The sequence below is a fragment of the Ostrea edulis genome, chromosome 4 (genome assembly GCF_947568905.1).
Source record: "Ostrea edulis chromosome 4, xbOstEdul1.1, whole genome shotgun sequence".
Classification (NCBI taxonomy): Eukaryota; Metazoa; Mollusca; class Bivalvia; order Ostreida; family Ostreidae; genus Ostrea; species Ostrea edulis.
In genome coordinates, this window is record NC_079167.1 from 6,014,163 (window position 1) to 6,030,029 (window position 15,867).

The window sequence follows — 15,867 nt, forward strand, 5'->3', positions numbered from 1 at the left end:
AACAATGCTTGAATTACAATGTATGTCAAGTGTTAGGAGACTTTTATATCCTCTCAATATTTGTATTACAAATCGCATTTTCCTCTATGAACCAACCAATTTCAGCGTGCGACACAATCCGTTCACATTGACTATGAACGGATTATGAACTAGCTTAAAGCACGCGACTGAGAGAGCGTAATGATTTGAAAAAAATAGAACAACTGTTACAAAGATCTCGCAAGTCACACCTTTGGATTAAGATTGTAAACTTACGTGTATTATCATCCCAATCTTGCAGTCTCCTACCTCCAAAATGCAGTGCACCTTGCAATGTTGATAAAAGGCAGGGTGAGACGACATTTGACGTCATGTCTATGTGTTGACGTACGTCACAATGCAACTGTGACAGAGGCTAGGAGTTCGTTTTATGCAACAAAATAGAAGCAATGTAAACAAATGGTGTTTTAGTAAATGAATATAAATATAAGAAATGAACATCACTTTTGAGCTGTTCATGGTCAATATGAACGGATTTGGATTTGAGGCAAATTCTCTGTGAATCGCTAGCGCGATTTACAGAATTTGCCTCAAATCCAAATCCGTTCATAATGACCATGAACAGCTCAAAAGTGATGTTCATTTCTTAATTGTATTTGCTTTACAATTACAGTTTCCATGGATATTGGACATGGAGCCCTACACCACCGATGGAATGGCCCGTCGTGAGGAAGTTTTGGAGACGGTAGATAGCAGTTCAGAGTCAGATTCTGGGGAGTCCTCGATAACTGAAGAAAAGGCCCTGGAGATTGTGACAACAGGGAGCAATGTAGAACACAGGCAGATTAACTACGAACTGGTGGGAGTGGTGGTCCACAGTGGACAGGCTAATGCTGGACACTACTATTCCTTCATCAAGGACCGCAGGTAGGGGATTCTGAACCATTACTAGTGTTGTTAGTACTACACAGTGGACAGGCTAATGCTGGACACTACTATTCCTTCATCAAGGACCGCAGGTAGGGGATTCTGAACCATTACTAGTGTTGTCAATACTACACAAGCCAAATTCTACACAAATTACTAATGTTGTTAATACTACACAAGGCAAATACTACACAAATTACTAATGTTGTTAATACTACACAAGGCAAATACTACACAAATTACTAATGTTGTTAATACTACACAAGGCAAATACTACACAAATTACTAATGTTGTCAATACTACACAAGCCAAATACTACACAAAGTGGGCGATATTCTGAACCATTACTAATGTTGTTAATACTACACAAGGCAAATACTACACAAATTACTAATGTTGTTAATACTACACAAGGCAAATACTACACAAATTACTAATGTTGTTAATACTACACAAGGCAAATACTACACAAATTACTAATGTTGTTAATACTACACAAGGCAAATACTACACAAATTACTAATGTTGTTAATACTACACAAGGCAAATACTACACAAGGTGGGCGATATTCTGAACCATTACTAATATTGATACTACACAAGGTGGGGGATATTCTGAACCATTACTAATGTTGTCAATACTACACAAGGTGGGGGATATTCTGAGCCATTACTAGTGTTGTCAATACTACACAAGGTGGGAGATATTCTGAACCATTACTAATATTGATACTACACAAGGTGGGGGATATTCTGAACCATTACTAATGTTGTCAATACTACACAAGGTGGAGGATATTCTGAACCATTATTAATGTTGTTAATACTACACAAGGTGGGGGATATTCTGAACCATTACTAATGTTGTTAATACTACACAAGGCAAATACTACACAAGGTGGGCGATATTCTGAACCATTACTAATGTTGTTAATACTACACAAGGCAAATACTACACAAGGTGGGCGATATTCTGAACCATTACTAATGTTGTTAATACTACACAAGGCAAATACTACACAAGGTGGGGGATATTCTGAGCCATTACTAGTGTTGTCAATACTACACAAGGTGGGGGATATTCTGAACCATTACTAGTGTTGTCAATACTACACAAGGTGGGAGATATTCTGAACCATTACTAGTGTTGTCAATACTACACAAGGTGGGAGATATTCTGAACCATTACTAATATTGATACTACACAAGGTGGGAGATATTCTGAACCATTACTAGTGTTGTCAATACTACACAAGGTGGGGGATATTCTGAACCATTACTAATGTTGTCAATACTACACAAGGCAAATACTACACAAGGTGGGCGATATTCTGAACCATTACTAATGTTGTCAATACTACACAAGGCAAATATTATACAAGGTGGGCGATATTCTGAACCATTACTAATATTGATACTACACAAGGTGGGGGATATTCTGAGCCATTGCTAGTGTTGTCAATACTACACAAGGTGGGGGATATTCTGAACCATTACTAATGTTGTTAATACTACACAAGGTGGGGGATATTCTGAGCCATTACTAGTGTTGTCAATACTACACAAGGTGGGGATATTCTGAACCATTACTAGTGTTGTCAATACTACACAAGGTGGGGGATATTCTGAACCATTATTAATGTTGTTAATACTACACAAGGTGGGGGATATTCTGAACCATTACTAATGTTGTTAATACTACACAAGGCAAATACTACACAAGGTGGGGGATATTCTGAACCATTACTAATGTTGTTAATACTACACAAGGCAAATACTACACAAGGTGGGCGATATTCTGAACCATTACTAATGTTGTTAATACTACACAAGGCAAATACTACACAAGGTGGGGAATATTCTGAGCCATTACTAGTGTTGTCAATACTAGACAAGGTGGGGGATATTCTGAACCATTACTAGTGTTGTCAATACTACACAAGGTGGGAGATATTCTGAACCATTACTAGTGTTGTCAATAATACACAAGGTGGGAGATATTCTGAACCATTACTAATATTGATACTACACAAGGTGGGAGATATTCTGAACCATTACTAGTGTTGTCAATACTACACAAGGTGGGGGATATTCTGAACCATTACTAATGTTGTCAATACTACACAAGGCAAATACTACACAAGGTGGGCGATATTCTGAGCCATTACTAATGTTGTCAATACTACACAAGGTGGGTGATATTCTGAACCATTATTAATGTTGTTAATACTACACAAGGTGGGGGATATTCTGAACCATTACTAATGTTGTTAATACTACACAAGGCAAATACTACACAAGGTGGGGGATATTCTGAACCATTACTAATGTTGTTAATACTACACAAGGCAAATACTACACAAGGTGGGCGATATTCTGAACCATTACTAATATTGATACTACACAAGGTGGGGGATATTCTGAGCCATTGCTAGTGTTGTCAATACTACACAAGATGGGGGATATTCTGAACCATTACTAGTGTTGTCAATACTACACAAGGTGGGGGATAATCTGAGCCATTACTAATGTTGTCAATACTACACAAGGTAGGGGATATTCTGAACCATTACTAGTGTTGTCAATAATACACAAGGTGAGAGATATTCTGAACCATTACTAATGTTGTCAATACTACACAAGGTGGGAGATATTCTGAGCCATTACTAGTGTTGTCAATACTACACAAGGTGGGAGATATTCTGAACCATTACTAGTGCTGTCAATACTACACAAGGTGGGAGATATTCTGAACCATTACTAATATTGATACTACACAAGGTGGGGGATATTCTGAACCATTACTAGTGTTGTCAATACTACACAAGGTGGGAGATATTCTGAACCATTACTAGTGTTGTCAATACTACACAAGGTGGGGGATATTCTGAACCATTACTAGTGTTGTCAATACTACACAAGGTGGGAGATATTCTGAGCCATTACTAATGTTGTCAATACTACACAAGGTGGGAGATATTCTGAACCATTACTAGTGTTGTCAATACTACACAAGGTGGGGGATATTCTGAACCATTACTAGTGTTGTCAATACTACACAAGGTGGGAGATATTCTGAGCCATTACTAGTGTTGTCAATACTACACAAGGTGGGGGATATTCTGAGCCATTACTAGTGTTGTCAATACTACACAAGGTGGGAGATATTCTGAGCCATTACTAGTGTTGTCAATACTACACAAGGTGGGGGATATTCTGAACCATTACTAATGTTGTCAATACTACACAAGGTGGGGGATGAATAACGCATTACAATTTTTCAAATGGAAATCATGCCAATGATGCAAAAATGAAATCAGAATTATATTCTTTGTCCTTTTGAAATTCTGTACTTGTCTGGTTAGTTCAATGGATTAAGGATGGCTATTTATAGATCATGCATTCAAGTTCTTTGGGGTCTCAACTTTCAGCATTAATGGTCACAAATAATAAATGGGAAGATAGTTAAGTTTCTGTAACAAAGTTTGGAGACTTATTGTTTTTGCTCGGTTCTTATTATATTTCTGCTTCTTTCTCGCATTTAAAACTGTCTGACACTGTTCTCTGTAGCCTGTTGATGAAAGTATTAGGTATTCAAGAATATGATAGGCCAATGTATCTAGGTGTGCTGAAATGTTTTTGTTTTCAGATTGAAGGGGGTTATGATACATTTTGGGGGGATCAAATGGGGGTGGGGTTTAACATAGAACTCTATGGGGGAAAATTAATTCCAAAATTCAACAGATATAACTTGACAAGTATGATAGATAGAGTCCTGAGGTCTTCGGAAATGAGAAGAGATTGGCAAGGCCTACAAATTGGTATTAAGGACCTCTGACCATGGACATAAACACTGGTATAACTTTAAAACTGGGACTAATAGCGACATGGAATCTTCAGAAATGGTAAGAGGATGACAGGACCTACAAACTAGTATCAAGGTCAAGTGACTCCAGTGACCTTGACCTCTGACCTCAGAGCACGAAATTGGTATTACAACAGAATCAGGTCTGATAGAGACATAATGTCTTCAGAAATTATGAAAGGATGGTAGGATCTACAAATTAGTATTAAGGTCAAGTGACTCCATTGACCTTGACATCTGACCATGTATATAAAATTCATAATTTTAGAACTGGAATTGATAGAGACATGAGATCTTCAGAAATGATAAGAGGATGCCAAAATCTACAAACTAGTATCAAGGTCAAGTAACTTCAGTGACCTTGACCTCTGATTGTAGAACATAAACTTGGTATTACTTAAGAACTAGTTATGATAGAGAGATGGGACCTTATTGGATTTTCTCCGAAAACAAAGAGATTTTTCATATTTTTGTGTCAGTGTATTAGCCAATCAAAATGCAGATTACAAAATGCCGGTAGTTGCATTAGAATGGTGTATTACACCTCCCTTTAGGAATTTAACTGAATTATCTTGTTCAGTTTGTACTGGTATGTACCATCACAGATATATTGTAAAAAAAAAAATTAATAATGTTGATGTGGATAGGGCGAAAGGCTTATTTTTAACCATTTTCTGAGAAAAATCCTTAGATTGGGCAATTTGACAGATAAGGCAAAGATTTTCTCAGCTATTTTTATCACTATTATGAGGTCATAGGACGTCACATGAGTATCATTATACCGGCATAAATCTTATAAGATTTTATGGAAAGCATTGATACAGGCCATTCATTATGAAGATACATTGAAGTACCACTTTGCCAATCCAACTTTAAGCATTGTGCATTCAGATGTTGTTTAATGTTTTTCATCCACCATGTTAAGTTGTACAATAAAAAACTTGCTATATATCAGAGTTATCTTTCTTTCTCCTTACTTCATTTAGATGGTCTTTAAAAGTGATTTTTTTTTTATCTTCAGATGCAGTTTTTTTTTAAAACTTAAGCCTTGGATAGGTTGATTCAGTATATTGGGCAAGACTTGCGAGCTAACAGAAAAAATTATCAACCTTTTACTGAAAATTATGGGGAGTGTATATTTTGGAGATGCTTAAGGAGATTCTCTTACGTTGCTTTCAGAGGTGACATGATGTCCAATCTGCAGAGAGGGAAGTGGTTTAAATTTAATGACACTGTGGTTGAAGAATTTGAGATGACAGAAGACAGCATAGAGGCAGAGTGTTTTGGTGGGACCTACAAAGCCAAAATTATTGAACCAAGTAAGTTCTTGATATGTGCTAGAACAGCTGTAATTGTTTGCAAGTAGATTGTGTGGAATGTACAAGTATGAAATGAAATATTTGTATGACCATACTTTAGCAACCACATTACCAGATGAGCGAGTGAGGTACTGGAATGGCTACATGTTGTTTTATGAAAAGTTAGAAGAACCAGCCAAAACTCCTGTCTCTGCCAAAAAGACAAAAATTCAAACCAGGAAAACTGTATTGGAGGGAGGGTAAGATATTGTGAAATTTTCTTCTATATCAACTTCTAAATCATTTCAGGGTCATTAATTCTAGAAAGTACTGAGAAACAAACGTATCCATATATATATGCCAGTACATTTGTATATTATTTTGCAAAATATTAGAAGGATGAAAGTGAGAAAATTCTGAAAAATTTTCATGTGAAGATTTTCTATAGAAAGTATACAGAAATATTGCAAGCCCCTTGTGCCTTTTCCAGAAAGGGGGGTTTGGATTCTGACAGCTTCATGGAGTTGACAGAGTTGGTGCATAAGGGTGAGAAGAAAGGAATTTTTATGGAGGATATGCCAGCCAGCATTCATCAGATCATTCAAGCAGAGAACCTGACCTTTGTCAAAAACAGAGATGTCTACAACACGGACTACTTTCGATTCATTAGGGATCTTGTGGCTGTCAATCTGGTAAAGACAGCAATTTTATGATAAAATTATCAAGTATTGTCTTCATTGCTTGTAAAATAGGACAGCAATTTTTGACCGAAAGAAATGTATTTATGGTAAATAAAACTATTTAGATTGATATATGCTGTTCTCAATCTCTCTCTTTCCATCTTTCTTAGTCAGAACATTCTATAAACTGTTAATCTATTTATTTACAGAATAAAGAGAGCCATAAGAATTTTCAACAGATGTCTGTAAAATCTCTACAACTGGGTATCCGTTACCTGTTCAATACCTTCTTTAGATGTAAAAAGAAAACAAAGTGAGTGTATTGATTAGATGTAGAAGCCTTATAGTTTTTTGTTAGAATCTGCTCTCCTACAGAAAGCTATAGACCAGTATGAAATCTGACACAGTTGCTAACCATCCTATGTACAATTATATAGTTCAACATTATTGCGAAATGAAATTTTGGAGTTACGCTTTTATGTAATCAAATAAACTTTTACAACAAATCTGCTACATCAAAGTGCACACTTGAAAGTTTTGACATGTATTTATTGTGATTTGTAACTAGAACTCTCCTGGATGAGTGGGTGGAAACAATTGATACTATTCTGGACAAGAGTAAAGAAGCCTGCGGATGGTTGGTGGAGTATCTCAGCAGTGCAGAGGGGTCATCCTATATCAAGTATGTGTCACTTCAGCTGTCTACAATGAATATGATTGGTCATTATTATCTCCTCTTGAATTACATTAAATCTAATGCTGTCCACAGAGTGAATTGAGAACTCGAAACCAACTTTCATCATGATTACTTTTATTCATGGATTGCTGATGATGAAAGTGTTTTTGTGAAGTAATATTCATGAGAAATTGGTACTTGTGAATATAAGTTGGTTTATAGTAATTGGGTATGACATACAGCTTAGTATTCAAACTTTTGTTTAAGAAATGATTTTATTGGAAACAAAGATGAATGCATAAAACAAATGTTGAATGTGAAGATGTTTGAATTTTGGCTAATTGTGTGCAGTGTCCATGTTTAGATGAGTGTTGTTCTGTTGCAGACCCTTCCTCTTGGAGTGCCCCTGTAGAGATGTAAGGTTCACCATGGCCAGACTACTGGAGAGGGTCATGTCTTCCCACTTCAAACATGGAGGAGTGCCAGTATGTATACACTGCTATACTCTTGTCATTTTATCTTTCTCTTCATATAGATGGAGAAAATTAAGTGCTGCTGGCACAAATCTTTTAGAAACCACTAGAAAATTTTGAATAAAATGGTACAAAATCTTGTATTCTGAGAGCTTTTGAGGCATTTGAACAGCATCAAAGACACCAAAACTATGTTTTTTAACTAGCATCTGCATTTAGATAAATTAAAACAGAAACTCTTTAAATGACAGATTATTTGATAAGGGCTGTTCCATTAAAACATATGAGGTACCCGGGGAAGGCACTTTAAAATTTGGGTAACCACCCATAGAAGCATAAAAATGTAATGAGGGACCACTCACAGAAGCAATTTTAGATAGTGCGGCACCACCCATAGAAGTGAAATAAATTTGAAATACACTTTTTCTTTAAATTCAATATGTATGAATGACTATTTATAACCCCTGAATAGAGGTCTATTTTCAGATGTTCCCAAGCATGATAGTAAAAAGAAGAGTATCTTGGGTGTCATCACCATTCAAATAACTGGCCATCAATGAATCTTGATCATAACCATCAATTTATTTTATCAAGACTGTCTTTCTTAAACATGATGAACTAAATTAATTTTATAAGTCTACCTGTTCATAAAAAGTCTAGTATTGTAAATGTTCAAAAACAACTATTAAAAGGTTTTAAATTGACTAGTATTTTGAGTATTAAAAAACAAGAAAATGTGTCTCTTTACATAAATAAAATGATATTCTATGTTTCTTAGTCAATATATAAATTTACAACCTGCAACTTAAGATTTGTGAGGCTCTATTCTACCGTTTTCAACAATTTCGATAAATTCCAATTTCTCGATTCATATTTGTGCGCCATGTTTGATGTACTGAAGTTTCAACTTCCGATTGTCAAGTCATTTGCATATGTCATATAAAGTAGTATTTACATTAATGGACAAGTATGGAGGCGAAAGCTATTTCGTCGGTATTGAAAAGGTTTGAATTTAATATCAAGTTAAAAACCGAACACCAGAGTGTAAATTCTTTCTGCAACAATATGATTTTCCTTTCTTTGTCGAAGTGTCTCAAGTAACTACATTTTCGCGCCAATTGTCAATGTTTAGCTTTTTCATTAGATCCACCTACGAGATTTCGCGATAACAAGAATGGCGGAGCAGACGAAGAATTCTGCATGCTGTACAATATATTTAATGAAAAACACCTTTATTAGACATGCCCGAGCACAAAGTTGGTACTCCTTTTGGTGTAAACAACATTTGGGACTAATGCACAGTGCAGAGTTTATTATCGGTTATTCTTAAAATTATTTTGCACCATTACGGAGATCCTATGGAATTGAAGCCTCATCCCGAAAACGTCAGAATAAAAAAAAATTGGATAGGGCTACATTATTGCAGCTAGAAAAAATCAAAAACCGTTTCAATGGACCACGAGCACGTTTCGTTTTCCATTTTGGACAAGGGAGATAATCCTAACTTCCGGTCGCTATAATTTTAGAGTCAAACTGGAAACGATAACCGGATCGCGGAACCTCATCGACCGAGATAAAATGAAGACGGAAAACGGCGTTTGTTTCACATTCTACTTTCAACCCTTCCCTTCCCTTGTTGCATTCCTCTCAGTTTCGGTAAAAAATAAAGATTTTATCAAAACAACCACCCACAGATGCAGTTTTCTGGCAGTAGGTACCCACCATATATGCAATTTTCTACCAATGACAAGCACCCATAGATTTTTTTTAAATTGCCGTCCCCGGGTACCTCATATGTTTTAATGGAACAGCCCTAAGGATGGGATTTGAAATTTATTTTTTTTTTTACAAAATTACGATTCTAGAGGAAAGGTACCCTTTGCCAGAAGTAAAGCAAGTTTTGTAAAATTTGACAGATGTATCTAATGATTGATGCAATTGCTTAAAGTTAAAATACTCATGGTTTAAATGCTTCTGAAGAATTTTAAAACAGTTTTGTAAAATGGACAAGAAGATAGGCAAATTTTTTACCATAATTAACATGAAACAAGTGTGCACTTTGTTTTTTAGAATTTTGTAGAATAAATCCTTTAATAGCAATGAAATTGAAAAGTTGATTTATCATGTAGACACAGAAGTGTTTTAACGAGATTGTGGAGTTCCTCCTACAAATGCTAAACAAAGATGTTGTGGATCACTGTAAACACTCCTTCCATTACTTCCAAGTCATCAAGTCTTACGTCCATTTAGTAAGTAAAACCGTGGTCAAGTGTATCAGGAACGCTTGTATCTGTTTGTGTTTAAACATTTTTTAGTCACCTGAGTGACTCGGGTAACCTTTTGCCATCTGTGCCTATTCATCTAGGTCATTCTGTGACTTGTTTATCTCACCTGAGCTGAAAGCTTTAAAAGTTGAGAATTTTTAACTTTTCAAATATACAACTTCTTTTCAAGAACCAGTGTGTAGATTCAAGATTGTTTTCACCATGATTCTTGGGGGGGGGGGGGGGGGGGGGGTAAAAGAGAAGAGAAGGCTATAGGCAATGTCTGAAGTCTAATCCATTTATGTTTATACATGATAGAATATTGTTTAAATTAAATAAAGAGGGGGCATAATTTTAAAATACAGTAGCTCAGGTGAGCAATATGTTGTTGACTTCTTTTCTGAATCACATGACTTTGAATCATTCATCAAATTTGCTGTGTTGCATATTTAGGATAAGAGAAACAAAACTTCTGAATTTTGTAGCCATTGACTAGTTGGTCCCAAGGAGTAAGGCCAAAACTTCAAAAAATAGTGTAATCTTTTAACTTCTTCTTTACTGCTGAACATTTATATACAAACTGGGTGCAGATATATAATGAGCATGAAAGCCTCTACCTAAATTTTGAAGTTTATGGCCCCTGATTCAGAAGTTCAGACTAATAGGTGAGGTCATATAGTAGAAAGTATGAAGTGTTTAAGAATATTTGTTATTACTCTTAATATGTAGCACATGAAATAGGTGATAATTATATTCAGCATGAAAACACCCCTACCCAAACTGTGAAATTCATGTCCACTGGGTCAGGGATTCAGGCTCTAGGGTGCAAATAGTTAAAATACATTCAGCCTTATCAATCTTATTCTTTACTCCTAACCATCTAGCACTTAGACTGGGTGCATATTGTAATGAACTTTGAAGCCTCTGTCAAATTTTTCAAACTCATGGCCCTTGGGTCAGGGATTCTGACCCTTGGATGAGGCTACATAGTTCATAAACTAAAAATACATTACAACTCTGAAATGTGTTTCCACACCAGAAAATCTAGCAAACAAATTGGATGCACAGTTGTAGCTTCTGTAATCTGGATGGAAATTTTGAATGGAACTGGCAGTGTTTGTCAGTCTATCTGTCTCATGTCCTTCTGGTTTTCTTTAATATAGATCTTGAACTCAGCTTGTAAAGGAAAGGCATGAACAGGTTATATTTATCATGAAAGTATCACAACACTGAAGGAAGGTTATTTGGCGAAGGTCAACGTCACTGATAGAAAAAAGGGGAATGGAAATATATTACAAATAGATACTTGGCACAAAATTAATTTATGATGAGAAAATACTGGTAGTTCATGGAATTAAAGTCATTTGGAAAAGATGAAGGTCACTTTATTAAAAAAAGATATTTGTTTGGCCACAACTTTGTAATGGAGACACATTAGAGACTCTCACTTGCCATAGATATTGTTTATGACTAGGTTTAGATTCTTAATCTTAAAGTTATACAAGCTCTCATTTTTTGTGTCAAAAATTTTTGTTGCAAAATTGTGATGTACTATTTCAATGACAGAAAAAATAAAGTTTGTAAACTTTTGTTATTGATATTTATGTTAGAAAACCTATCCAGGAGCTCTGAATGAAGCAAAATTATATTATTGTCTTCACGTACAAAAATTGATTTCTATATAATGCTATATATTCAATAGAACCGAAATCTTTATTATGATAAAATCTTAATTTTGATTTTATCAATGACTATGGTTAAAGTTACATACAAAACTATCGTAATAGCACATTTTTATGATAAAATGAAAATTTCAGATTGAGAGCTATTATAACTCTAAACGAAGGTCACAGATTAAAAAGGTCAAAGGTCATAAGAAATGGTTTTGAGGAGGAATAATACATCGTCCTAATGGCTGACTTCCTTTTTGAAACTTGAATGAAAACAAAAATATCAACAATACTTGTATATTCCTGTTAAATTTAATCACCTAGCTGGGTAGCTCAGTAGGTCAATGTGTTGACGGCTGATCTGTAGTGTGTTTGTTCGAGTCTAGCAGGGATCTTAATTTTTATGCCCCCTTCAAAAAAGAGGGGCATATTGCTTTGCACCTGTTGGACGGTCAGTAGACCACATGTTATCCATGCAATATCTTGAGAACCATTCACTCGATCATAATGATCTTGTAAAAGAGTTTCTAGACTTATGAGTCATTCACTAAGTTGCTAATTTGTATGCTAGGAATTTCAAGTCAAAAATTGGAATCTTGTGTATTATAATTGATAACACCTGTAAAAGCTTCTGGATAATGTTTTCTAATAAATATAGTTGAATATCCATTCACCTTTAAAAGTTTCTTCTTTGTGACTATTAAGACCCATGGGCCTCTTATATACATGCACCATTTCAGGTAATTGATTGTCCCCCGGAGTCTCTGGAATGAACAATCGCATGGTTTTAATCAGGACACAAATTGATGTTTCTGTTTACTTTCAGGGAACAAAGTCGTGCAGCCATATGTTTTTACGCCACGGCTTTCAGCGACTGATAGGATTTTTAATAGGAAATTCTGGAGAGATGAATCAGGTATGGTTTTCGCAGACAACTCCATTATATTGTGTGCTGCAAAAAGGAAGATAAATAAAAAGTATACCAAAAGACAAATAAATATGATTGATTAGTCAATCAATTCAGAAAAGCCACTGTATGATACACTTTGTGAATTTTAGATTATTTTATTATTGACCTCAGTTGTTTGAATTTTTTATATTCTTATGAAATATTGAAGTTAGCTTTTGTCATGATATAGGGGCAAGATACACCGACCAGAAGATGGAGTTCTATTCAGTCACGAGAGTTTGGCAATCTCCACTCCTCTCTAGCAATACTCATCTTGAATTGTGATGTATCAAAGTACAGAACAGAAGGTAGGACCACACTTAGTAAGATCAGATCTGACGAAGCTGATAAAAGATTGAAATATTCTCAAATCCTGTTATTTTGGTATTCTGATGATGATTTAGTCGGGTACTACACATGATTTGCTCATTGATTAATTTTCCTGTTATTTTGGTGTTAAATTCTGGTGATGATTTAGTCGGGTACTACACATGATATACTCATCGATTAATTTTTTCTGCAGAGCCCGGTGAATATGAAATACGCAAACCTAAAACAGTTTTCTCAACAAAGTTTCTCCTAATGCCACAAGACATGGAGAATTATGTGTTTGGACAAGAATCTTCTCGATACATCCGTGAGGTATGGTAGTTCTGGTATTTTTAAGTTCAGTGTTTTGTAAATCATGATGATTGTGTCATTTTATTTGATGAGAACTACTTGGAGGGAGATTTCTCTCTTTTGATTTTCATTTAGAGGTAAATTTCTTACAATGACTTCAACCTTCACTACCCCTCCTTACTTTTCCTTAAAAACAAGTAAAAAGAACAACAGTCATTTTAGGTCAATTATTTTACAATTCTCTATTTAAAGACCTATCTATGTAAATGTAAAATGGGGGGAAATTCTCAGTCTTATTTTCATCTGAAAATTTATCTTAATGATAATAAGTGAAATGTAAATGTTTTTGCATATCTGAGCAATAGATTCCATAGAAGATATCAAAATATTTAATAATTATGTACAGTATGTGAGCAGTGCCTCTGCTTTTTGTATTATCCAGCTAAAATGCTTCTTAAAGATCTTTTGTTAGTTCTTCCATTTATGTCATAGTTGATGCTATAGAGATTCAGATTCTGTAGACATAATTTTTGTGTGTTTTTCAAATTTATGCTAAACCTGAGTTCATGTAAAATTTTGAACTTTGTAAGCAGTCCCCTATTCTCCAAAACAATGCACCACACTAGTGTATTAAGAAATGAGGATTAATTTGCCTTTCAATTTTAGGTAGTTCATGCTATAAGAGAGGTGGGGACCAGTTTAATCATCTGTGACATGCTGGTGTATTGTAGCTTCTGTAACTACCAGTTTAGTGAGATAGTCCTTAAGCAGCTAATGGTAAGAATAATCGTGTAAAGATTTACTTGCAAAGCGATGGTTGTGGCATAACTGTTGGATGTAATGAAAGTCTTTTTTTTCCCCAGCAACAGTACATGACAGCTCCTTCAAACGAACTCAAAGCAGTGTTCTCCTTGCTTACTGAACTGCTGGTAAGTAAGACGTGTCAGAACGAATTGCTCAGATAATAAGATCAGGGAATCAAATGTCCAAACATCTCTGACTTCATTTTTTGCAATATGTGTACATCTGAATACTATTTTGAAGAAGAATCAAGTTTGAATAACCCAGATTGTTTGAATAACCCAGATTGTTTGAATAACCCAGATTGCTGTGAACTGGAATGTTTTTCTTACTGTATTAGTTCCGATTCCGAGCTTGCTATTGTAGATGTTTTCTTACTGTATTAGTTCCGATTCCGAGCTTGCTATTGTAGATGTTTTCTTACTGTATTAGTTCCGATTCCGAGCTTGCTATTGTAGATGTTTTCTTACTGTATTAGTTCCGATTCCGAGCTTACTATTGTAGATGTTTTCTTACTGTATTAGTTCCGATTCCGAGCTTGCTATTGTAGATGTTTTCTTAGTGTATTAGTTCCAATTCCGAGCTTGCTATTGTAGATGTTTTCTTACTGTATTAGTTCTGATTCCGAGCTTGCTATTGTAGATGTTAGAGGATCCCGTTCAGGTCCAGCGCATCAAGCTGGTCATTGACGGAGTGACAGACAGCTCGGGTTCATTGTTTGATGGACTTCTTGGTAAGTGACAAAGTTTACTGCAACTTTTTTTTTTACTTTAGAAATGCATATAATTAATATCTTCCTGTGATAATCAAACATTACAGTTGAAAAGTATATGATGACACTTGTTTTTTCCCCCTGTCAGCTACTGTGAGACATAACCATGCCACAGACAGCAGAAGATCATATACCTGTATCAAGTTCCTGGTCAGTCTTGCAAGCAAGAGTGCTCCTGTTAAAGATTACCTGATGCAAATACCATCAAAGTGGCAGTGGGCAGTCAACTGGCTTAAGAAAAAGGTACCTACTTCTCTAATCAAAGGAAAAGGTACCAACCTACTTCTCTAATCAAAGAAAAAGGTGCCTACTTCTCTAATCAAAGAAAAAGGTGCCTACTTCTCTAGTCTAAGAACAGGGTATCCCCTACTTTTCTAATCAAAGGAAAAGATACTCCCTACTTCTCTAATCCAAGGAAAAGGTGCCTACTTCTCTAATCAAAGAAAAAGGTGCCTACTTCTCTAATTTAAGAAAAGGGTACCCCCTACTTTTCTAATCAAAGAAAAAGATACCCCCTACTTCTCTAATCAAAGAAAAAGGTGCCTTCTTCTCTAATCTAAGAAAAAGGTACCCCCTACTTCTCTAAGGAGGTACCTACTTCTCTAATCAATATATCTCTGCATTATACAGGCACAGAAGGACTAATATACATGTACAAATACTTCTTTAAGGAGGTACCTACATCTCTAATCAATATATCTCTGCATTATACAGGCACAGAAGGACTAATATACATGTACAAATACTTCTCTAAGGAGGTACCTACATCTCTAATCAATATATCTCTGCATTATACAGTCACAGAAGGACTAATATACATGTACAAATACTTCTTTAAGGAGGTACCTACATCTCTAATCAATATATCTCTGCATTATACAGTCACAGAAG

General features: G+C 35.4%; 1 protein-coding gene across 1 annotated transcript in view; it reads left to right on the forward strand.

Moving 5' to 3' along the window:
- Positions 1–15,867, forward strand: part of LOC125669925 (ubiquitin carboxyl-terminal hydrolase 24-like) — a 60,127-nt gene that overhangs the window by 32,825 nt on the left and 11,435 nt on the right. Inside the window, exons 42-56 of the mRNA XM_048904774.2 lie at positions 653–906; positions 5,952–6,091; positions 6,192–6,330; positions 6,561–6,762; positions 6,960–7,063; positions 7,319–7,432; positions 7,812–7,911; positions 10,029–10,148; positions 12,660–12,749; positions 12,973–13,090; positions 13,306–13,424; positions 14,070–14,180; positions 14,267–14,332; positions 14,847–14,937; positions 15,065–15,219. Of these exons, the coding sequence (XP_048760731.2) occupies positions 653–906; positions 5,952–6,091; positions 6,192–6,330; positions 6,561–6,762; positions 6,960–7,063; positions 7,319–7,432; positions 7,812–7,911; positions 10,029–10,148; positions 12,660–12,749; positions 12,973–13,090; positions 13,306–13,424; positions 14,070–14,180; positions 14,267–14,332; positions 14,847–14,937; positions 15,065–15,219 (1,923 nt within the window). The remainder of the gene's footprint in view (positions 1–652; positions 907–5,951; positions 6,092–6,191; positions 6,331–6,560; positions 6,763–6,959; positions 7,064–7,318; positions 7,433–7,811; positions 7,912–10,028; positions 10,149–12,659; positions 12,750–12,972; positions 13,091–13,305; positions 13,425–14,069; positions 14,181–14,266; positions 14,333–14,846; positions 14,938–15,064; positions 15,220–15,867) is intronic.